A 23,276-nucleotide genomic window follows, 5' to 3' on the forward strand; every position below is an offset into this window, starting at 1 on the left:
TTGCTCAAACTCATGTCCATTGAGTCAGTAATGCTATCCAACCATCTCATCCTCTGCTGAACTGTAATATTCACCTGATCTAACCTCCCCTCAAGAGAAATCTTTTTATCTCTGGAAAACTTTGTTACCTAAAGACATACAGTTTCTGGGAATTCCCTGGTGATCCAATGGTTAGGGTTTAGTGCTTTCATTGGAGGGGGCCTGGATTCGATCCCTGGTCAAGGAACTAAGATCTTGCAAGCCTCCCAGCCAACAATAAATAAGACACAAACTTTTTGAGGATAAATTACAATTAAATCAGATTTAGTAGGTTAATTGTATAGTTCATGATGTAACACTGAGAAACAAGTCCTCACACCAAATTGAATAACAGCTATTAAAAATTCCCTTTCCTGGGGACTTCCCCGGTGGTCCAGTGGTTAACAGTCTCCCTTCCAATGCAGGGGACGCTGGTTCATCCCTGATGGGGGAACTAATATCACACATGCTGCAGGGCAGCTAAGCCTGTGCGCTGATACTAAGATCCAATGCAGCGAAGTAAATACATCAAAATAAAGTAAAATAAATTTTTTAAATTTCCGTTTCCTTTTGCTGCAAGACAACTTAGAGGATTCCTAAAGATTATTGTAGACTGTGCACTGTCACATTAATTATCTGTCTCCTTCTATGAAATGACTGTTCAATTATCCACCCAAATTTGAAAGCAATTGTCATTCATGTAAGATGCCTGGACTACTGAGGAAAGCAAACCACCGAGCCGATCCAGGGCCACAGCCCCGCCTTGCGGGTCCGGAACCTGAGCCTCAGTGACTCTCAGCGGGAAGAAAAGGGAAGAAAAGTGTATAAGGCTCCGGGATTTTAGAAGCAGTGGCCTCTAGGGCCCGCCCAACCTCCGAGGCCCCACCCCTTAGGCTGGAAGTGCGCGTGCGTGTTTGAATTTGCGCGTGCGCAAAGCGGAAGTTCTGTTATTTGTGCGCCCCGGCCGGTGTCTGAGGTGAAATTTTCGTTTCTTATTGTCCCGGTTTTGTGCAGTCAAGCAGGAGGGGAAGAGACCCAAGAGGAGGCTTGAAGTCAAAGGACGCTGGCCTCGAGGGCTGACCTGGCCGCCCTGGCTTCCCGCCGGCGCTGCCGGGCGGCGGCCCCTCCTCCGAGAGCCTGGACCGGCTCGGCCCGCCGGTGTTCCGGCGGCAGTTCCGGGAGGAGGCGGGTCGGCCCGGCCTACTGTCCATCCGCTTTGGTCCCTATTTCACAAGCTTCCAGAGCAGCCTTTGGGTCCTTTCTCCACAGGGAAAAGAAATTGCATCTCCGTTCTTCTCGACAGTCCGGCGCCTATCCCCGGGTCCCGTTTAGCTCTCGATGGCTTTACTCCGCCTGTGGTTGTCGGTTATTGAAGTTTGGTAAGTCATATTCCGTTGGAAAGAGAAGAAACCTTTGTAGGTTATTAGGGAGCACGTCTCTTTGATCTGAATAAGAGCAGGAGTGAAGGGATTCATATAAATAATAAATGTACCATATGAGAGCCCCGTAAAGCCCCAAACTTTCAAAATATAGAAGTCTCTGGAAAGGAAGCCGATCGAGGCTGTTTTCCGCTAGTAGCAGCAGTTAGAATTGAATTTACGCAAGATGAGTTTTGAGGGGTAAATTTTTCTTTCAGGTATTCATCTAGAATTTCTCTTTTTTTTTTTTTTTCTTTCGCACGGGCTGGAGGGATCTTAGTTCCCCCACCAGGAGTTGAACCCTGACCCACGGATTGACAGTGCGGAGTTCTAACCACTGGACCACCAAGAAATTCCCTCTTCTTGAAGTTTTTATCTTAAGAAAATTTGTGGTCAATAAAAGGAATATCCATGAACCCTTAATCTAGATTCACTAATTTAAGATTTTGTCTGTCATTATATATATATATAGGTAAATTGCAGACATTGACTTCAAGAATGAGGACAGTTTCCTACTAAAAACAAAACTCCACTGTCCCTCCAAGAAAATCAAAATTTCTCCAGTTTTCCAAAAGTATATTTTATAGTTGTCGGGTTTGGAGGTGGGGGGGGGGGGGAGCTGGGATTCAAATAAGATTTGCACATTGCATTTAAGTTTTACATCTGTTTTACCTAAAACATTTGCCAGTATTTTTGGTTCCTGCAGTCCAGGAGATTTATATTGAAAAATGTTGGCATTCCCATATGGTGATGTTTTCCTACAATTTCATGTAATTAACTTGTGTATCTCATAAAGTGGACATTGAGTCTAGGGTGTGTGTGCTCAGTCGAGTCTGTGTCTTTTGCGACCTCATGGACTGTAGCCCACCAGGCTCCTCTGTCCATGGGACTTCCCAGGCAAGACTGTTGGAGTGGGTTGCCATTCCCTCCAGGGGATCTTCTTGACCCAGGGGTCATACCCAGGTCACCTGCCTTTGCAGTCAGATTCTTTACCACTGAGTTACCCTGGTAGAGCCAGTAGTATCTAATACAAATGTAATGTGATTTAAAATTTTTTGGTAGTCAAATTAGGAGAAAATATACATGTGAAGTTATTTTTAATAATGTCATATCTAACCTAATTTACCCAGTTATTAATATATAACTATTGGTGAAATTAATGACCAATGTAGCTAATACAAAGTCATTAGTGAGAAATTTTACTTTTCTTTTGTACCAAGTTGTTGGACTCTGATATGTATTTTACACCTAACCTCACCTCAGTATGGATGCTAAATTTTTATTAGAAATTCTTGATCTTTAGCTTTCAGAAAATTGACTGTTGAAAAAGTATTTGGGGAAACCCAGATTGCTTCAAACATACTGAAAGATTTTTTGAGTAACTGAACAGTTTTATTTCTAAAACTTAATTAAAAGTGAGTAAAATGACAAATTCAGGCCCTCAGTCTCGATAGCTTCATTTCATATTCACGGTAGCCACATAGAGCAAGACAATGACTACTGTGTTAGACTGCAGGTTTAAGAGACTTGAAAATTTCCTAGGTGATGTGTACTTCATGTTATGTCACATCAGGAGGCGCATAAATTCAAGTCGTCCACTGTGTATTAGGAATGCAAAGCGTTTAGTTAAGGTACCCATCACTCCTGCACAGTCACATTTTTCTTTGTAGTAATCTGTAGGTAATAGGCGTCCCAGGTGGCTCGGTGGTAAAGAATCTGTCCACAGTGCAGGAATGCTGGTTTATCCCTTTGTCAGGAAGATCACCTGGAGAAGGAAACGACAACCCACTCCAGGATTCTTGTCTGGGAAATCCCATGAACAGAAGAGCCTGAAGGGCTAATCTCTGGGGTCACGAAAGAGTTGGACATGACTCAGCAACTTAACAGCAACAATCTGTGGGTGATACTTGGCAACAGGGGAATAATCTGTTGCCCAACCCTTTCACCCAGTGGTTTTGGCATCACTTGTTGATCTTCACTTCTGCCTATTTTTACATTGGGGTCTTGAAAAGTGCTTTTTTGTTGTTGTTGTTTTTCCTAATTCTTTTTCTTTTTTTCCAAATTTTTCCATTCTCTTGCTGTCAGTCTTTTGTGAACAAGAGCTTTCTCTCCCTACTTCCCCTGCCTTCTCTATTTTTTTCCCTTTTGGGGTTTCACAACATATTCCCCTATTTTTCTTTTATTTATCATATTATAAACAGTTGCTGTCATTTGATGCTCAGACTCTCCCAAACTTGGCCAGGAGTAGTCCTTTTAATTTGATTCATGTGTCCCTTCAACACATCGCTATAAATCTTTGAGCGTAAATTCCCAGTTCACTTTGAACTTGACTGTTGCTGCTTAGTCACTTCAGTCATATCCAACTCTGTGTGACCCTATGAATTGTAGACTGCCAGGCTCCTCTGTCCATGGAATTCTCCAGGAAAGAGTACTGGAGTGGGTTGCCATGCCCTCCTCCGGGGGATCTTCCCAACCCAGGGATCAAACCCAGGTCTCCTGCATTGCAGGCAGATTCTTGACTGCTGAGGCACCAGAGAAGCCTCAAACTTGACTGTTACAGACCATAATCAATGATTTCTCCAAGAAGCCTGTTTCCTTGTAGACACCAGGGTCTGTATGTGACGTGGACTCAGTGCTCCTGGGGTTTAATTGTGTCTAAGCCTTTCAGTGAATATCTGAAATAGATATTTTCATGACTTTTCTGGCGGTCCAGTGCTTAAGACTCCATGCTTCCACTGCAGGGGGCACAAGTTCGATCCCTGGTTGGGGAAGTAAGATCCCACATGCCACACAAAGTGGCCAAAAATATAAATAAATAAATAAGTTTTTTTTAATATTTATAATTTTATATCCTCCTTTTCATATAAATTATATTGTGAACATACTCTCATATTATTATTCTTCAAAAACCCAATTAAAATATATCTTTTCTTAAAGTCATACGTTCATACTCATATTCCTAGTAAAAATTTGGGGCAACCCAGACCTGCTAAGTTAATCATTTCCTACACACTATTTCGTGATCACTGTCCAGTCATATTGGAGAATAACAATAATCTCAGGAGTTCAGGCTTTTGAGACAGAGTAACCTGGATTCAGGCTCTGGCTCACCACTTCCTAAGTGGTGATCTTGGACTAATTACCACTGCTGTTTGTACATGAATTGCCTCAACTATTGAATGACAGTAATAATAACTTGATAATCATATGAGCTTTCAATGTTTCTAGCACATAATGGATACTCAGTAAATGGCAATTATTTATATTCATGCCATCTACAGTTTCTAATGACTTTCACATAATATGTAACTGCCGTCTTCTACAGAGAGATGGCTAATGAATGATGCTTGATGACAAATCAGTAATGCCTACTGCTTAAAGATTGATGGCATGAGGCAAGACTCCCACTACTACTTAAGAGGAATTGAACTATCTTGAAGAGACTTCAGGAATAAGATGTATAAGGCAGATTTCACTGTCAGATCACAGATGCCAGCCATTGGTCTTTTCCCTTGTGGCAAGTGCTTGCTGCTGCTCCTTTCAGAGACAGTACTTCACTGGCTTGTGAGCAGAATGTCTTTGTGGTCTGGGTCTACGTAGTCCTGCTTCTCGCCTGTCTAGGAGGGTCCTTAAGTATATAACAACATCCTGTTGTCTAAATCCTGGGACTTGGGGAGAAAGGGTTAAGTCTGCCCATTTTTGTGGGAGAAGTTCTGCTTAATTACATGATGAGTTATCACTGTTAGCAAAAAAAAAAACCCAATAATTTTACCTGTCTAGACTTTAATTTCTTTATCTGTAAAATGAAATTAATTAGATTGTTAAACTTTTTTTCCTTTTTATCAAAATCCATTTCTAATTTCAGGTGAGGCAGACTGTAGGGCATTTTATGGCAGCAGTGTGTATGTGTTTACTTAGAATTAGTGTGGGGTGTTTCCAGGCTTGTGAATATGGGAACTGGGCAGCCTGAATTCTCAGGTTTTGTTTCTTCTCCTCAAGGCTGTCTTTCCCAAGACTTTTTCTGTCTTTATGAAGAGAAGTCAGAAGGGGAAAGGACTGTGACTGGATGTCTGACAAATTATTTTCAAGTGAGTAGGAAATTTATTCTTTTATAAAAGCACATGCTTCTCCCTACCAGGTAGATGTGTTTCCTTCCAGTGAAATAGAGCTTTTTATTCCAACAGAACCTGCTTAGGGACTGAGTCCAAGTTAAATTTCCTCAGATCTTAGGGCCTTTCATTTACATAAGAGAATGATACCATCATCCCAGTATTTACTAATTCAATCCAATCATCCATGCTAATTGTGTGCCCTCATTTTGCTATAATAGACAGGGAGGTGACATGTGATTCTGAGAATTTGTGCTGTCACTGGAGGAGTGATGCATTTCCAGCATTTATTGTCTGTAATGTGCTCAGAACTATTGCTAATCCTATCACTAGCGAAAAATAAGACCAGAAGGGGTCACAATCTAGTTGTGGTGAGATACATCGTTAGGAGAGAGAGAGGTGCTCTTAAAGCTACATTGGATGAGGTCACTATGAATATGTCCAGGTAGAGAGGAGAAGGGGCTTGAGGACCATCAAGCCCTGAGGTTGATGGTGGGAGAACATGAAACCTGTCTAGGCTTTGGGTCTCCTTTCCTCTTTCTCAAGTGCACACTGATGGAGATGGCAACTGACTGATGCCAGGATGTTTGTGATGGTTTAGTATCCAGTGACCTTTGAGGTCACAGACTTTATAGTACAGTGGCTTCCTCTTGAAAAATGAAGGTCTGTCCATTGTACTGACTTTATTTTTCCTAGGATAAAAGGCTTAGGACTTCAAAATTGTGTATATAAGCTTGAGCTTGGGTTTTAGGCAAAAGATTGGGAGTCTGTTTTGTGAAAAATGAGAGAGAGAGAATGTGAATATGTTTGCATTTTAGTTTTATTTTAAAGTTTACTGGTTTGATAAAGTTGAGACGAACATTTTGTTGTTTCTCAAGTTATACCTGAAGAGTATTTGGTATCCCTGAAGAGCAGACTCTCGGCCCCGTATTTATGGAAGTATTTGTCATCCCTTATATATTAGTCTTATATCAGGCATCTTCCTCTCAGAGCAGGGCACCAGCTATGCAGACCTCGTCTGATCTTTCAGGTAGAACTAAGAGGAAAGCTGAAGAAAATGGAAAGTTTTCCAAGAGAGAGAAAAGGCTATTTATTTATTTATTTGGCTGTGCTAGGTCTTCGTTGCTGTTCACAGCTTTCTCTAGTTGTGACAAGCGGGGACTACTCCTTTTTGTAGTGCACAGGCTTCTCATTTTGGTGGCCTCTCTTGTTGTGGAGCACAGGCTCTAGGCTTTCGGGCTCAGCAGTTGCGGCACATGGGCTAAGTTGTTCCACAGTAAGTGGGATCTTCTCCCACCAGGGACCAAACCCACATCCCCTGCATTGTCAGGTGGATTCTCATCTACTGTACCACCAGGGAAGTCCAAACTTTTCTTCTCTTTAACTTTTCCCTCACCTTTGGAAACTTTCTTTTGGCCTGACAGTAGAATCTGACCCATTTTTTTAATTTAAATTTTGCATTTGCCTTAAGCTCTTTGTCCATTTCCTTTCACCTTTGTTTTCCTCCATGGTGCTTTCTGTTCATTGTCAGTTTTAACACTTATGGAATCATTTCTTAGTAAATCACCTACTAATTTGACCACAGCACCTTATCATGCCAAACTCTTAATCCAGCCAAACTTAATTTATTCTTTCTTTCTGTTCTAAAATATATTTTAAGTCAATGTTTGAAAGTAAATACACATTGGCCTTCACTTTTAACACCTTCCTTCCATTTATCTTCCAATAAGGTAATTTTTTGTAATCTTATTTCAGATTGGGAAATTTGTCTCAATACCAGAAGGTCAGCACCTCAGTGGAATATTTTGAATGGGAAAAAATCCAACATGGTAGACATGGTAAGATTCACAAGGTATAATTCCTTCCCTTCCACTAGTGGAAGATTAACAGTTCCATAAAATAGAAAAGCATCACAATAACCATGACAGATATTTGAGGCTAATGTCATTCACCTGTTTTTCAGTCTCTGAGCATTGTGAATTTGGCAGACACTTGAAATACCCCTCACAATATATTTCTTTACATAGAATCCACTTGGCTAAATATTCCCATATATGTCATTCTGATGAAGTTTTGGATAAATCATTTCATTTTGGTCAACTATCAGCTAAACTCTATAAGAATCCTTAGGAAAGTAAAGAATACAACAGAGCTTTGTTGCAGAATGATCACTTCATTTTGCTTAAAAGCAGTGAGGCCTGGAACCATGCATTGCAGTGAAAATGAGAGAAAAAAAGACAAAAAACTTCAATCATACCAATTTGTTCCTTGTATATACTCTTATTTTTAAAGACTAATGATGTTAAGCATAAATATGGTCAGCTGATCTTTGACAAAGGAGTGAAGGAAATGGAATGTAGAAATATAATTCTTTTCAACAGATGATGCTGGAACAGCCAGACATCCACATGCAAAAGAATAAATCTAGACACTGACCTTAACACTCTTAACAAAAGTTAATTCAAAATGCATTGCAGCCCTAGGTATTAAACACAAAACTGTAAAACTCCTTGAAGACAACATAGGAGAAAACTTAGAAGCCCTTGGGGTATGGCAATACTTTTAAAAATATAACACGGAAGACATGATCCATAAAAGAAATAATTAATAAACTGACATTGTTAAAATTAAAAATTTCTAAAAAAAAGAAAAAATTAAAAATTTCTGCTCTGCTAAAGGCATTGTCCAGAGAGTGAGAAGGCAAGCACAGATTTAGAGAAAATATTTGCAAAAGACAACTGATAAAAGACTCTTAAGACTCAACAATAAGAAAACAAATAGCTGGTTAAAAATGGACTGAGACCTTAATAGACACAGCAGCAAAGAAGACATACAAATAGCAAATAAGCATGTGAAAAGATGGTCCACATCATGTATCACCAGAAAAAAGAGAGAGGGGGCCTTCCTGAGCTCTACTGTAAATACAAGCACACACACCCTCTGCCAGTAACTCTGCCCTGGCCATCCATACTCATGCACCTCACTAGAAACCCAGAGCATCTTGTTCCTAGAGGAAAGGACAAGGCTGCACCCAACAAAAACACAGAGGGCACGCTGCTTATTCATTGGGATACAGCCTAGAAAGGAGAATTCACTGAAGAGGTTTATTCCATTGTTTTAAGTTGGGAGGGAGGAGGTAGAAGGAAGTTCCAGAGGGGGTCAGAGCCCAGAAATTCAGACAAGTGGCATGTCTCTTCTCACCAAAATTTGTTCTGCTCTCTGCTGTAATGATTAACAACCTTTGGCCCTGACCTCAAGATTCTTCCACTTCAGGACCACCAAACACTGCTCCTACTTCTGATGGATAAAAATGTTTAGGACAGGGGAGCAGGGGTGGGGGACACTAATTTGATGTAACAGGAAGTCCTGAGGGTACCCACATAAATGGCTTCCAGGTGCCAAGCAGAACCTGAGGCCAGGAATGATGAAGCTGGCATAAAACTACTGAACCAGATGTGAATTTCTCATTTGAATGAATCTCATTTGAGAACTGCAGTTGAATGCTGAACACATGGGGTCTAAGGACCTTGACCCTCTTCAAAGTCAAAAACCCCAGTACAACTTACCAGTCAGCCTTCTGGGTTCTGCACCTGTGAATACAACCAACCATGAACTATGTAGTACTCAAGTATGTACTCATTGAAAAAAAAAAAGTCTACATATAAGTGAACCTGTTCAGATCAACCCTTGTTGTTCAGGGGTCAACTGTAATGATATATATTCATTATAGTATCATACAGGGTATTTTCAGTGCCCTAAAAATCCTCTGTGCCCTGCTTATATATTCTGCCAATCACTCTCACTAATCCCTGGCAACCACTGATCTCCAGTTTTGTCTTTTCCAGAGTGTCTTATAGTTGGAATCATACAGTATTTAATCTTTCCAGAATGACTTCTTTCACTTAGTAATTTATATGCATTTAAGGTCTTTTCATGTCCTGATAGTTCATTCACTTTAGCTCTGGTAATCTGTTGTTTCTTATCTGTTCACCTTCTGAAGTACATCTTGACTGCTTCTAAGTTTTGGCAGTTGAGTAAAACTATAAACATTCATGTGCAAAGAAACAACCTCCCACCCCCACCCAATCCAGAGCATGCATGTGCTGCTTTTTGTGTGGACGTATGTTTTCAACTTACTTGGGTAAATATCAAAGTGTGACTACTGTATTACTTGGTAGGATTATGTTTAGTTTTGTAAGCAATCATCAAATTGTATCCCAAAGTGGCTGTGCAATTTTGTATTTCCACCAGAACTGAATGAGTTTTCCTATTCTACATCTTCACCAGTGTTTGTCATTATTAGTATCAGATTTTGGCCATTCTCAGATTTGTAGTGGCCTGTCTCTGTCTTTCTGTCTGTCTGTCTCAGCAGGTAGCTTAAAGTCTGATCTAGACTCTTCGGTCATTGGTTTTTAATACCAGGATAATCATTGTTTAAATCGGAATTGGGACAGAAAGGTCTCTGACTTCTGGGGGGCTTATTTTGGTTAGGAAGAAGGGAGAGGGGCATTGACCACACAAGAGAATCCGTAATGGCTGAGTAAATGAAGTTTGGACTCCTTTTGACTGCTCAGTTTCCTTTTCAAAATCTTGGGGACCTCTCCGTTTTCCTTTGGGGAGAGCAAATGGAGTCAAAGACCTGGGCTTATGTACCTGGGGATCATTTTATATTTTAATGTGACATCAAGAGTAAGTTACTTTACTTAATAAGCCTCTTTTGCTTGAAATAAAATGTCCTGCATGGATTCTCGGGCTGTGGAACTTCTGTGACCCCAAGGATTTCAGGCCGCCAGGCTGCTCTGCCCATGGCATTTTCCAGGCAAGAATACTGGAGTGGGTTGCCATTTCCTACTCCAGGGGATCTTCCTGATCCAGGGATGAAACCTGCCAACTCCTGCATTGCCAGGTAGATTCTTTACCGCGAGACACCTGGCAAGCCCCGAAACTTTACTAGGCTTGTCCTCAGCTTGTGGCCCAGCAGCCTCTCTGGGCCTTAGCCACTCTCCGCTTTGCCGCATCCTAGCCCCGCCCACTCGTTGGAGTGGGCGCAGAAGTTCGCCTCCGGGAACGGCATAGTCTCTATAGCCCTCTCCCGCAGCTTAGCTTATCCGTTGGCATCCGATCCGGTCAGACCCAAGCCCAGGTTCTGACTGCGAGTCTGGGGTGGCCGTTGGAGAAAGGGGAAGCATCATGGGTATGATGGAAGGCGAGAGCTGTTGGGGCCGCAGCGCGTATTGCCCAGCTTCTCGTGCGACTCCCAGACCTAGCTGCGCGCTTGGGACTGCGAGACCTGCAGCTTTTATTCCCAGTAGCGACCGACTTCATCCCCACCTGTTGGGGCTCCAGAAAGTCTCCAGAAAGACTGCTTGGGTGGTCTGTACCCAGGAGGAGATGCGGGCAGGGCACGTGCGCGGGGTCTTTTCTTCATCTCCTGTCCACCCTCTTTAAAAAGCCTCGCCCAAGTCTGACTGAATTTCCGTTAAGATGTCCATTCTTGTATCTCATTTTCTTCCGTTAAGTGACGTGTCTTGAAGTACTCATTAGTTCATGGAGATCTGCCTTTTAAAAAAAAAAAAACAAAAAAAAACCCTCTTTTACAGCACTGTAGTGTGGAATCATCCTGTTGGTGGACGATTGAGTTGTTCCCACCTGAATGGGTTTGCCCATGTTTCTTCATATTTATGGACTTAGGATTTTAAATTTAAGGCCGATTTTTAGAACTTGAGTTGTTGGGTGGTAGGTGCTGTTCCTATGTACTGCAAACTGCCTCCTTGTTCTGTTTTGAGCCCTCAGAGCTATATTCTGTATCCAGCAAGCTGCATACCTCTTAGTTTTCAATTAATCTTACCTGTAGATGCTTTTGGATGTTTACACACTGTCATATCATCCAGGGATGGCAGGATGATATTCTTCCTTTATTATCTTCTAACCTATCATGTCTCCCCATCCTTGTACACTCTCCACAATTTACTGTGCTGTCTGTAACATGCTTAGTAGAAGGAGCCACTCTTTTTCTGTGTCTCAAAGGCCTTCAGCTTTTATCTAGTAAATTGAAACACTTGCTGTATATTTTTGACATGTTTTCAGGTTTAAAGACATTTCCTTCTATGCTTCTTTTTTTGTGTGTTACTAACATTATTTTTTGTAATAGTTTTCATTGTGTTATTGTTCAGTTGCTAAGTCATGCCTGACTCTTTGTGACCCCATGGACTGTAGCTCTCCAGGCTTCTCTGCCCTCCATTATCTCCCAGAGTTTGCTCAGATTCATGTCCATTGAGTCAGTGATGCTATCTAACCATTTCATCCTCTGCTGCCCTCTTCTCCTTTTGCCTTCAATCTTTACCAACATCATGGTCTTTTCCAATGAGTCAGCTCTTCCCATCAGGTGGCCGAAGTATTGGAGCTTCAGCTTTAGCATCAGTCCTTCCAGTGAATATTCAGGGTTGATTTCCATTAGGATTGACTGGTTTGATCTCCCTAGTCCAGGGAGCTCTCAAGAGTCTTCTCCAGCACCACAGTTCAAAAGCATCAATTCTTCGGTGCTCTGCCTTCGTTATGGTCCAACTCTCACATCCCTGTATGACTGCTGGAAAAACCATTACTTTGACTATATGGATGTTTGTCAGCAAAGTGATGTCTCTGCTTTTTAATAGGCTATGAAGGTTTGTCATAGCTCCTTCCAAGGAGCATCTTTTAATTGTAATAGCTTTATTGAGATATAATCACATGTAACTAAAGTGTATAATCCAGTGTATTTTAGTGTATTCCCAGAGATATGCCACCCTCACCGCAATCTAATTTTAGAAGATTTTCATCGTCCCAGAAAGAAATCCCATGCTCATTAGCACTCACTCCCCATACCTCACTACCCACCAGGCCCAGGCTACCACTAATCTGTTTCTTGTCTTTATAGACTTGTCAATTCTGGACATTTCATATACATGTAATCATATAATATTTTGTCTTTTGTGAATGGCTTCTTTCACTTAGTATAATGTTTTCAAGGTTCATCCACATTGTAGGAAGTATCAGTACTTAATTCCTATTAATGACCAAGTAATATTCTTTTGTATGGATACATCACATTTATCCACTCACAATTTAATGGGCAATTGGGTTATTTCCACATTTCGGCTCTTGTAAATAATGCTGCTGTGAGCTCTCCTGCTAAAGTTTTTGTGGGGACTTATTTTCATTTCTCTTGGGTTTATACCTAGGAGTGGAATGCTGATTCTTATGATAATCATATATGTAACCTTTTGATAAACTGCAAATGTTTCTAAAGGGGCTGCACCATTATTCTTTCCCATCAGCAAATAAGAGTTCTGATTTCTCCACTTCCTCACCAGTTGATAGTCTTCTTGATAATTATCAAAATGAGTGTCAAGTAGTATCTTGTGGTTTTAATTTGCATGTCCCTGGTAGTTAATAATAAGCATATTTTCATATGCTTAATGGCCATTGTATTTTCTTTAGAAAAACATATTTTGCCCATTTTAAAAGTTGAGGTTTTTTTAATTTTTTTTATAGAGTTGGCCGAAAATATTTTTAAATTGTTAGGCAATGTTGGGTATTATCAGACATTTTTAATGTGTTATTGAGATGATCATACTATTTTCTACTTTGATCTATTGTGCTGTGTTCAGTCGCTCAGTCATGTCCAACTCTTTGTGACCCTATGGATGATAGCCTGCCAGGCTCCTCTGTTCGTGGAATTTTCCAGGCCAGAATGCTGGAGTGGGCTGCCATTTCCTTCTCCAGGGGATCTTCCCAGTCTAGGGCTCGATCCTGCATCTCCTGCACTGGCAGGTGGATTCTTTACCATGGAGCCACCAGGGAAGCCCATGTGTATGTATACACACATACACATACATATATGTATGCAATAGATATAAATAAATCTTTATATTTTATATAAGTGTATGTATATATATATTTATATAAGTATATATAAGTGTATATATATATGTATATTTATATATAAATCTTTATACTTTGCTGTGCACCTGAAACTAACATGACATGTATATAAATATGCTTCAATTAAAACTTATTAAACAAACTTTTAACAGAAGTTTTTAGCATTATCACAACACCATTACCACACACCCCCAAGTTAACAGTTTTTCTTGATATTATCAGTGGTCTTTAGCCAAACGTTACCAGGAACACACAGAGTTAAACAAGTTGGATTTATTACTTATTGCAGCAAGGCAGAATGCACACTATAGTGAACTGTGAGATGTCTTAATAAGGGAGTATTAGAAAACACTTACTAAGGCATTTGGTTTTGTACACATGAAGCTTACATAATTTTGTAAATCATTATTATCTCAATAAAAATAAACTTAAAAATTACTTTTAAAAAGGAAAGGGAGGGACTTCCCTGGTAGTCCTATGGCTAAGATTCCCAGCTTCCAATGCAGGGGATCCAGGCTCAATCCCTGGTCAGGGAACTAGATCTCACATGCCCCAAAAAAGACCTGGTGCAGGCAATAAATAAATAAATTTTTTTTTTAATATTTTTTTAAAAAAAGAAAGGTAAACATTGCTCTTGATAAACATATTGGCAAATTTGCTCATAAGTTTAATGAAAAAATCATAGATCATTTTAACATTCAGGAAGGTTGGTTTAAAGGGCATCCAGTATAAAACTGCTGACTCAGAAGTACACTGCATGGAGAAGGGAATTGCAGCCCACTCCAGTATTCTTGCCTGGAGAATTCCATGGACAGAGGAGCCTGGTGGGCTACAGTCCATGGGGCCACAAAGAGTTAGACATGACTGAGTGACTAACACTTGACTAGAATGCTTAAAAGGATGGAGCTGCATTGCTGAACTAACTCAGCATTGAGAAGGAGCAAGCCTTTTTATAATAAATCACTTTGGGGGAAAAAACACACTGTGTATTGGAATTAAAAATTGTCATTCCAAGGATCAAAAGTGTGAGTTGTAAGTGAATGTGATTTTTCAAGCTATACTGATATTTTCCAAGGGACAGTGATACTTAAAATTGTAGTTTAGTCCAAAAACAATACCTTTTTTCCCACTTTGGTAGAAATAGCTATTTTTGAAGGCAAATTCTCTAGTTTTCAAACTAATTTGTCAGTGTTGAGCATTTTCTAGACTTTGTCCATGTCTGTTGACCTTTGTTAATTGAGAACCTAAAATCATGTAACTTAAAAGAAATATGTCTTTAAGGTGCAAGCTGAAACCAGGAACTTTGTAAATGCCATTACAAAGCCTTAACATTAAAATTTTTTAACATATTTCTCTAATCTATAAAAAAAGAACTGGGGGCTTCCCTGGTGGCTCAGTTGGTCATAACTTTCCTTCCAAGGAGTAAGCGTCTTTTAATTTCATGGCTGCAGTCACCATCTGCAGTGATTTTGGAGCCCAAAAAAATGAAGTCTGACACTGTTTCCCCATCTATTTGCCATGAAGTGATGGGACCAGATGCCATGATGTTAGTTTTCTGAATGTTGAGCTTTAAGCCAGCTTTTTCACTCTCCTCTTTCACTTTCATCAAGAGGGTTTTTAGTTCCTCTTCACTTTCTGCCATAAGGGTGGTGTCATCTGCATATATGAGCTTATTGATAATTCTCCTGGCAATCTTGATTCCAGCTTGTGCTTCTTCCAGCCCAGCGTTTCTCATGATGTATTCTGCATAAAAGTTAAATAAAGACCAACCTAGATAGCATATTAAAAAGCAGAGACATTACTTTGCCAACAAAGGTCCGTCTAGTCAAGGCTATGGTTTTTCCAGTGGTCATGTATGGATGTGAGAGTTGGACTGTGAAGAAAGCTGAGCACTGAAAAACTGATGCTTTTGAACTGTGGTGTTGGAGAAGACTCTTGAGAGTCCGTTGGACTGCAAGGAGATCCAACCAGTCCGTCCTAAAGGAGATCAATCCTGGGTGTTCACTGGAAGGAGTGATGCTGAAGCTGAAACTCCAATACTTTGGCCACCTCATGCGAAGAGTTGACTCATTGGAAAAGACCCTGATGCTGGAAGGGATTGGGGGCAGGAGGAGAAGGGGACGACAAAGGATGAGATGGCTGGGTGGCATCACTAACCTGATGGACATGAGTTTGGGTAAACTCCGGGAGTTGGTGATGGACAGGGAGGCCTGGCGTGCTGCAATTCATGGGGTCGCAGAGTCGGACACGACTGAGCGACTGAACTGAACTGAACTGGTGGCTCAGTGGTAAAGAATCCACCCACCAGTACAGGAGACATGAGTTCAATCCCTGGTCTGGGCAGGTCCCACATGCTGCAGAGCAGCTAAGCCCAAGCACCACAACTACTGAACCCATGTTCCACAACTACTGAAGCCCTTGCACCACAACTAGAGAGTAGCCCCCACTCACTGCAACTGGAGAAAAGCCTGCACAACACCGAAGACCCAGCACAGCCTAAAATAAATAACACTTCTTTTTTTTTTTTTTTTTTTTTTTGTAAGAAAAAAGCTCTAAGGGCCACACATTGCAGTGAATTGTTACACCTCTTAAGTCTCTTAATCAGGAAGAGTTCTCCTTTCCTCTTTCTCCCCAAACTGGATATTTCTGATTATGTCCTCTATATATCATTTAGTGTGTCCTCTGTCCCTTTCTCTTATCCTTCTTCTATAAACTGCTAATTAGATGAAAAGATTTGTTAGGGTTTTTTTTTAGCAAAGAATATTTTATAATTGGTATTGCCTCTTATTGCATCATATCAGAACTCATGGTATCCAGGTGTCTCTTTTAAGATGTTAAGATTTATCAACTTGATCTTCCTTTATAAAGTTGCCCAGCACATCTATTTAGTCTTAAAATTATCCCCTTCAGGTTTCTTCTTAGTTACAGAAAAAAGGGGGGGTCACTTAATGGGGAAACCTGCTGCATACCACCTTAACCAAGTGATCAAAATTAACATCCATAATCAGACACACTGTCATCATATGCCTCCTGAAGTGATTCACTGAGGACAAGCATCAGTTACAAAATACATCATCCAAAAATAAACTTTGTGAATCTAACCATGAGAAAACAACAGACAAACTAAAACTGAGATGTAATCTGTAAAACATTTGACCTGGGACTTTTCAAACCTGGAAAGATGAAGAAAGGCCAAGGGACTGGTCCAGGTTAAAGAAGATGAAGGAAACACAGTCTGAGGGCATAATCCTGGACGGGAAATTTTAAAGTGGCTGCTGTAAAGGATATTATTGGACTAGTTGGTAAAATTCTGCACATGAATTATATGTTAGATAATAAATATTTAATCCTGGTTTTGATCATGTTAGGGAAAGTCCCAAGTTCTATGACACTCTGAAGTGTATAGGAAAAAAGGGTCTGACACCTGCAATTTCCTCTCAAGTAGTTTCCTCTCAATATTCTTGATGAAACACACACACACCCTTACAGAGAGGAGAAAGGAAGCAAATGTGACAGAACTTTAACAGATAGTAAAGAGTATAGGGAAGCTCATCATTTTTACACTAATTCTTACAACTTTTGAGTTTGAAATTTTTTCAAAGCTAGAAGTTGAAAACAAATATTCACTTTTCACCTAATATTTTAGTAACGATTAATTGTCATTGCCTAAGTGCATTAATTTACTATTGGTTTCAGAATGGTGACTTTCTGACTCTAGCATTTTCTTCATAATAAATGAAACTTAGAATAAAGTTTGTAGGGTTATTCTGGAAAGAACTTTCCTTTATCACAACTATTTATTAGTAATAAAATGTTCATAAAGGAGGGGACAGGATGATACAGGCTGGATTTTTTTTTTTACAAATTTTCAGAATAACAAAATTATATCCTCGCCACCTCTGGTAGAGACCATTGACCTTTTTTTAGTAACATTATGGACTCATGGCTTTGTTTTATATTTGGTGTATTTCAACTGATTGTAATCATTACTCTTTATTAAATTGTTCCATCATAAGCCAGTGGGAACCTTTTTAAGTGGAACCTTTCTATGTGGTAGATTCCTTCCTTTCTGGTATAAGCTGTTCCAGGCTTATGCTGAAACATTTCTTGTTCTACACTGAACATATTTCCCAAAGGAGTCCTGGTTTCTTATACAGAGGAATTTTAATACTAGAGGACTCATTGCTCCTGAGTTGTTAGTGACTCTAGGCAATTTTGGTGGCTCAATCTAGGGGAAAGTTTAAAAAATAAGAACATACTGTATTCCCAATTCCTAATTGTTCTTAGGTAAGGAGATAAATTCTTTACTGTATTATGTGTATGTATATGTGCATTTGGGTGCGTGTGGTTACTCTGAAGCTAGTATGAGGAATCTTACAAGGCCTCTAAGTGTTGAATATCTGTCAGGCCCAGAATCTCCTGGCTTCTTTCTTCGTTTCTAGGTCTTCATGCTCAGAACCCTGCCAAACCAGGAGAGAGACACACAAAAGAAAGAATGGCTGCAGGATTGCTGACAACCTGGTCACAGGTATGTGGGAAGTTACTGTTTCCAAAAAAAAAAAAATCACTGTTCCCAAAGGGTACATCTCTTGTCCATGACCCAGAGCTTCACAGCCCAACAAGGCTAGCGTCAGGCTTCCTCAGTTCTTTGGGCTTCTTAGAATGGGAGAGAGAGAATGTTTAAGGAAAGGCTTCAATATTTGTTTTGTGTTTCAGATAATCCCCCAGGGTGAGTGTTAGTTCCATATTCTGCTGGGTGCCATGAAGGAACATAAAGACTTTTTTTCACCAGGAAAAACATTCATTTCCCAAGTATTTTTCTCCTTCTGTAGTATGCTCAATCTGTACTAGATCTTGAATAAGATTGGAAGACTCCTTGTAACCTAGTTGTGGCAATATCAGCTCAGCTGTGTTAGACAAGCTTCTAAAAACCATGAGCCTGAAAGAGATGGTCCAGTGAGTGAAAACGGAAGTGGAAAGTTCCAAGAACTTGGATGAAATGATGAAAGACCTCTGAAGAATGTCTGAGCTTACTGCACATTGGGTCTTCCCCCCAAGTCCTCTCAGCCTCACCCATCATCTTTCTGGTTCAGAGTTAGAGATAGTTCTTGGCTGAACCTGAATGTATACATGGTGTTTTAGGACTTGGTCACCTTCGAGGAAGTGTCAGTGGACTTCTCACAGGAGGAGTGGGCCCTGCTGGCCCCCGCTCAGAAAATCCTGTACAGAGATGTGATGTTGGAGAACTTTAGGAACCTGGCCTCAGTGGGTAAAGTTGGCCTCATTCCTTCATATTCATTTGTTCATGCATGTACTAGTTCTTCATCACTTATCTGTCCCAGGAACTGAAAAGAACAGCTATATATGGTAAACACAGAATGGACGGTTCCTGCCCTTGTGGGGCAGTCTTACCACTTCCCAAGAAAATTCACTGATTGTATTTTCTCAGTCCTTAAAATTTAGGTAATGTACAGATCTTGGGCTTAGAATTCAAGGGTCAGATCATGTGGGAAAAGGTATGTGGGTGTTTGTCTTATGGTGCTCTGTGAAAGGGCTATGTAATCTGATTCTTTTGCTGCTCTTGCCTATCTTCAGAATCCTTGAAAACCAAAGTATTGGAATCAGTTTTGTGGAAAGATTCCTTGTCTCCTTCACAGTCTCCCCACATCATGTGTCTTTCCCCATGAGCAGGGTATCATCTCTGCAAACACAGTCCGATCACTGAGGTGGCGCAGGAAGAGCTGAGGCCAGAGGGGAGAGGAATTCTCCAAAGTGCTTGTACAGGTGAGCCCCACACAGGAAGGGATCATTGTACAGAATAGCCACAGCCACAGCCTGTGGTACAGTTTATTAGTCATTGTGAGATAAGAAGGCTGAGACCATTACATGAGCTTTCTGTCTGAAGCCTCCAGAATTCTATGTAAAATACCTCTCATTTCCGTTGCTTGTTCCTATCATTGGCATCTTTTCCCAGAACCAAGTTCCTAAATTAATTTCTCTGATCACTGGTTACATCTTCTCTCTCACATTTTCTTCCTATATTTAGTGTTATTAATTGAAAAGAAATCCATAGCATGCCTGCCTCCTTTTTTCTGCCCCTACTTTTTCTCCCATAATTATAAAAAATTTCCCCATTCACTTTCAGATGGGGCTACTCAACTTAACTCAAAAGATGTAATTCTCATGCAGAATGTTCCTGGAGAAAAAACTGCCAATGGCATAAAAATGGTGAGATTCACTAGAAATGATTCCTGTTTTTTAAGACTGGGAGAGCTCTGTGAATTTCAAGGAATTAAAACAGGAGCAGCACCCAAGCAAGAGGAGACACTTGAGGCAAGTAGAATTCACTCATCAGAAAGCTGCATCAGGAAATCCTTTATTAATCCCATAAAATTGGAGAAATCTCCAAACCTACCTCAACACTTGCAGCTTGCAGAGAGTATCAAAAACTAACATTTACTCGGTCTTCCCTGGTAGTGCAGTGGTAGAGAATCTGCCTGCCAATGCAGGAGATGCAGATTCAATCCTTGGGTTGGGAAGTTCCCTTGGAAAAAGAAATGGCTACTCACTCCAGTATTCTTACCTAAGAAATCCCATGGACAGAGGAGCCTGGTGGGCTGCAATCCATAGGGTCACAAAAGAGACACAACATAGCAACTAAACAACAACAACAAACATTTACTTAAATGTCATTCCACTATTAAGTATTTAATAAATCATTCATTCTTCACCCATGATTAGAAAAACTCTATAATTAGGATGCCCTTTGATGGAATGAATTCCATGGGGCCTTAGGAAGAGTATTCAGCTATTTCAACATGAAAGAATAAGGCAAAAAATATACACACACCCTGAAAATGGCAAAAATGTTAGTCATAATAATATACTTCCTATATATGGCAGGATCCACATGGAAATGAGTTCCTGTGTAATAAAAGTGAGAAAGCCTTTGTGCATGTTAAGTCCCTTCAGGCGTGTCACTTCAGGTCGCACTCTGTGCGACCCTATGGTCTGTAGCCTGCCAGGCTCCTCTGTCCGTGGGATTCTCCAGGCAAGAATACTGGAGTGGGTTGCCATGCCCTTCTCCAGGGGATTTTCCCAACCCAGGGATCAAACCCAGGTCTCCTGCATTGCAGGCAGACTCTTTACTGTTTGAGCTACCAGGGAAGCCCCAAGAAAGCCTTTAGTCATCACTTAACTCCTTTGTCTGTAGGCACCAACCCACCCTGGTGAGAAACCATTGGAACGTAATCATTGTAGAAAATTCTTCAGAAAGAATTATTGCCTTACTCGTACAAGATATTGCAAGGGCGAGAAATGCTATGAATATAAAGAATATGGGAAAGACTTTGGCCATCCCTCAACTCTTAGGAGTCATGTGAGTTCTCACATTGGAGAGAATATTCTTGAATTCAGTGATTGTGGAAAAACTTTCAATCAAGAGTCATCCCTTAGGAAAGACTTCAGAACTCTCACAGGAGAAAAATCTGAGTGTAATCAACATCTTATGTCCTTCAAATTACACTCTTCCTTCTCAGTACATGAACAAATACCTACTGAAGAGAAACTCCATGAATGCAGTGACTGTGGAAAAAGATCTTCCCATAGTGTCCACAAAAAAATGTGTACTATGAAAGAAAGCTCAAAATGTAATGGACATGGGAAAGTTTTCACTGGCCCCTTGTCCCTTCAGATATGTATGAGACCTCACACTGGAGAGAAAGCTTATGAATGTAGGGATTGTGGGAAAGCTTTTGTTTTTCAGTCTTCCCTTAAGAAACACGTAAGATCACACACTGGAGAGAAACCTTATGAGTGTAATCACTGCGGAAAATCCTTCAGCCAGAGCTCTCATCTTAACGTTCACAAAAGAACTCACACTGGAGAGAAACCTTATGACTGTAAGGAATGTGGCAAGGCTTTCACCGTTCCTTCATCCCTTCAGAAACATATGAGAACCCATACTGGAGAGAAACCCTATGAATGCAGTGACTGTGGGAAAGCCTTTATTGATCAGTCATCCCTTAAGAAACATACCCGATCTCACACTGGAGAGAAACCTTATGAGTGTAATCACTGTGGAAAATCCTTCAGCACAGGCTCTTATCTCATTGTGCACAAGAGAGCCCACACTGGAGAGAAAACCTATGCATGTAAAGAATGTGGGAAGGCCTTTAGGAATTCCTCTTGCCTAAGAGTGCATATGAGAACTCACACAGGGGAGAAGCCTTATAAATGTATCCAGTGTGGAAAAGCATTTAGCACTAGCACTAACCTTATAATGCACAAGCGAATACATACTGGGCAGAAGCTCTGTGAATGAAATGACTACAAGCTAGCCTTAAGGGCCCCTTCCCCCCTCAGGCATTTTCGAACACACTCTGGATAGAAACCATATTACGACCAATTTAGAAAGCCATCGGGCACAACTCTTGAGTTAGATTACACTGGGGCAAACATTGTAAATGTTATGGTTCTGTGGTTATATTTATCAGTGAGTGTTTAATCTTTAAAGTGTGATAACTCGTTAGTTGATAAGTATTAAAGATTATATAGCACTCTAAATTCCCCTTAATCTACATCACAAAGGTTTTTTGTTTTTTTTTTTTTTAGTATTTATTTATTTATGTATTTATTTGGCTACAACAAGTATTAATTGTGGCATGTAGGAGCCTCTGTCTTCATTGTGGCATACAAGATCTTTAATCACAACATACAGGATCTAGTTCCCTGACCAGGAATTGAACCTAGGCCCTCTGTATCAGGAGTGTGGAGTCTTAGACACAAGACCACAAGGGAAGTACCTCACTAAAGTTCAGGTATGTAATGTTTTTCTTATAAGTAAGTACTAAATATTTTGCATTTCTCATCAAGATATCTTGGACTGAACTATAGGTTATTTAGAAATACGTATTTTAATGTGCAGACTGGGCATATTTTAGTTATCTTTTAGTTATAGATTTCTAACTGAATTGCATTGTCCACAGAATGCCTGATCTTCATGACATAAAATTCAATAACATACAAACAGAAAATTATTAGAGACTTGCTCTGTGGCCTAATGTGAGAGATACAGGAAGTTGCTGTCCCAGTATCCATTTCTCCCTTGCTTCCTTCAAGTAACAAAACTACAGTTGTGTTCAAATTAGCAGTGTAGACAGTTTCTGAGGACTCATCTCCCAGCTTTCCTTGCAGCTGTGAGTGCCCATGAGCTCACAGTCTTGGCCTGTGAGAAAGAAGCAAGAGGTCACTGCTTGTGGGTTCTAAAGAATTCCATGGAAATGGGAGCATGGCATCTGGCATTTTCACTTTACCATCTGCCCTCAGGTTTATCTCTTTTTTCTTAGAGAATAGACCAATAAAATGACATTCATAGATTACTGATTATATAATAGACACATAAGGTATTTTTTGGCTGTATATAAACAACTATGAGTTGCTTGTTTCTGAATTTCATGTAACATGAGAAAAATAAACTCCTAACTGGTTTAAATCACTCGTGTGGGAAGAATCTGTTACAGTGGATTTCAGTGTTAACTGATGCATCACATATATGGTCAAGCTTTAAGAATCCTTCAAGGAAGAGGGAGCATATGTATTCTTATGGCTGATTCATGTTGTTGTATGGCAGAAACCAACACAACATTGTAAAGCAGTTCTTCTCCAATCAAAAAAAAATTTAATGATATCCCTGTGTATGAGGTACTGTCCAAATTTTACAGATGTCTGATTCAGGCTTTCAAAAAGAAACTGACTTGCCCAAGGACATAAAATGGCTGGACTCAAATTTAGGTGTTCTGACTTTAGATCC

General features: G+C 40.3%; 1 protein-coding gene across 16 annotated transcripts; it reads left to right on the plus strand.

The window, feature by feature from the left end:
• The first annotated feature begins 948 nt into the window (after positions 1 to 948).
• Positions 949 to 22,961, plus strand: LOC122699465 (zinc finger protein 177-like). 16 transcript variants are annotated; one of them, XM_043911406.1, is made up of 8 exons: positions 976 to 994; positions 1,288 to 1,397; positions 5,436 to 5,524; positions 17,908 to 17,993; positions 18,608 to 18,734; positions 19,157 to 19,249; positions 19,611 to 19,798; positions 20,679 to 22,961. In XM_043911406.1, exons 3-8 carry the CDS (start codon positions 5,503 to 5,505, stop codon positions 21,786 to 21,788), a joined length of 1,626 nt encoding a protein of 541 aa, XP_043767341.1. In that variant the 5' UTR covers positions 976 to 994; positions 1,288 to 1,397; positions 5,436 to 5,502; the 3' UTR covers positions 21,789 to 22,961. The 16 variants fall into 16 exon arrangements, with proteins under 16 accessions (XP_043767350.1, XP_043767342.1, XP_043767347.1 ...); XM_043911407.1 differs by lacking the exon at positions 18,608 to 18,734 and adding an exon at positions 7,301 to 7,397 and having other exon boundaries at positions 960 to 1,397; XM_043911412.1 differs by having other exon boundaries at positions 960 to 1,397; positions 19,611 to 19,693.
• Positions 22,962 to 23,276: the final 315 nt, after the last annotated feature.

Source organism: Cervus elaphus, chromosome 9 (assembly GCF_910594005.1).
Source record: "Cervus elaphus chromosome 9, mCerEla1.1, whole genome shotgun sequence".
NCBI lineage: Eukaryota > Metazoa > Chordata > Mammalia > Artiodactyla > Cervidae > Cervus > Cervus elaphus.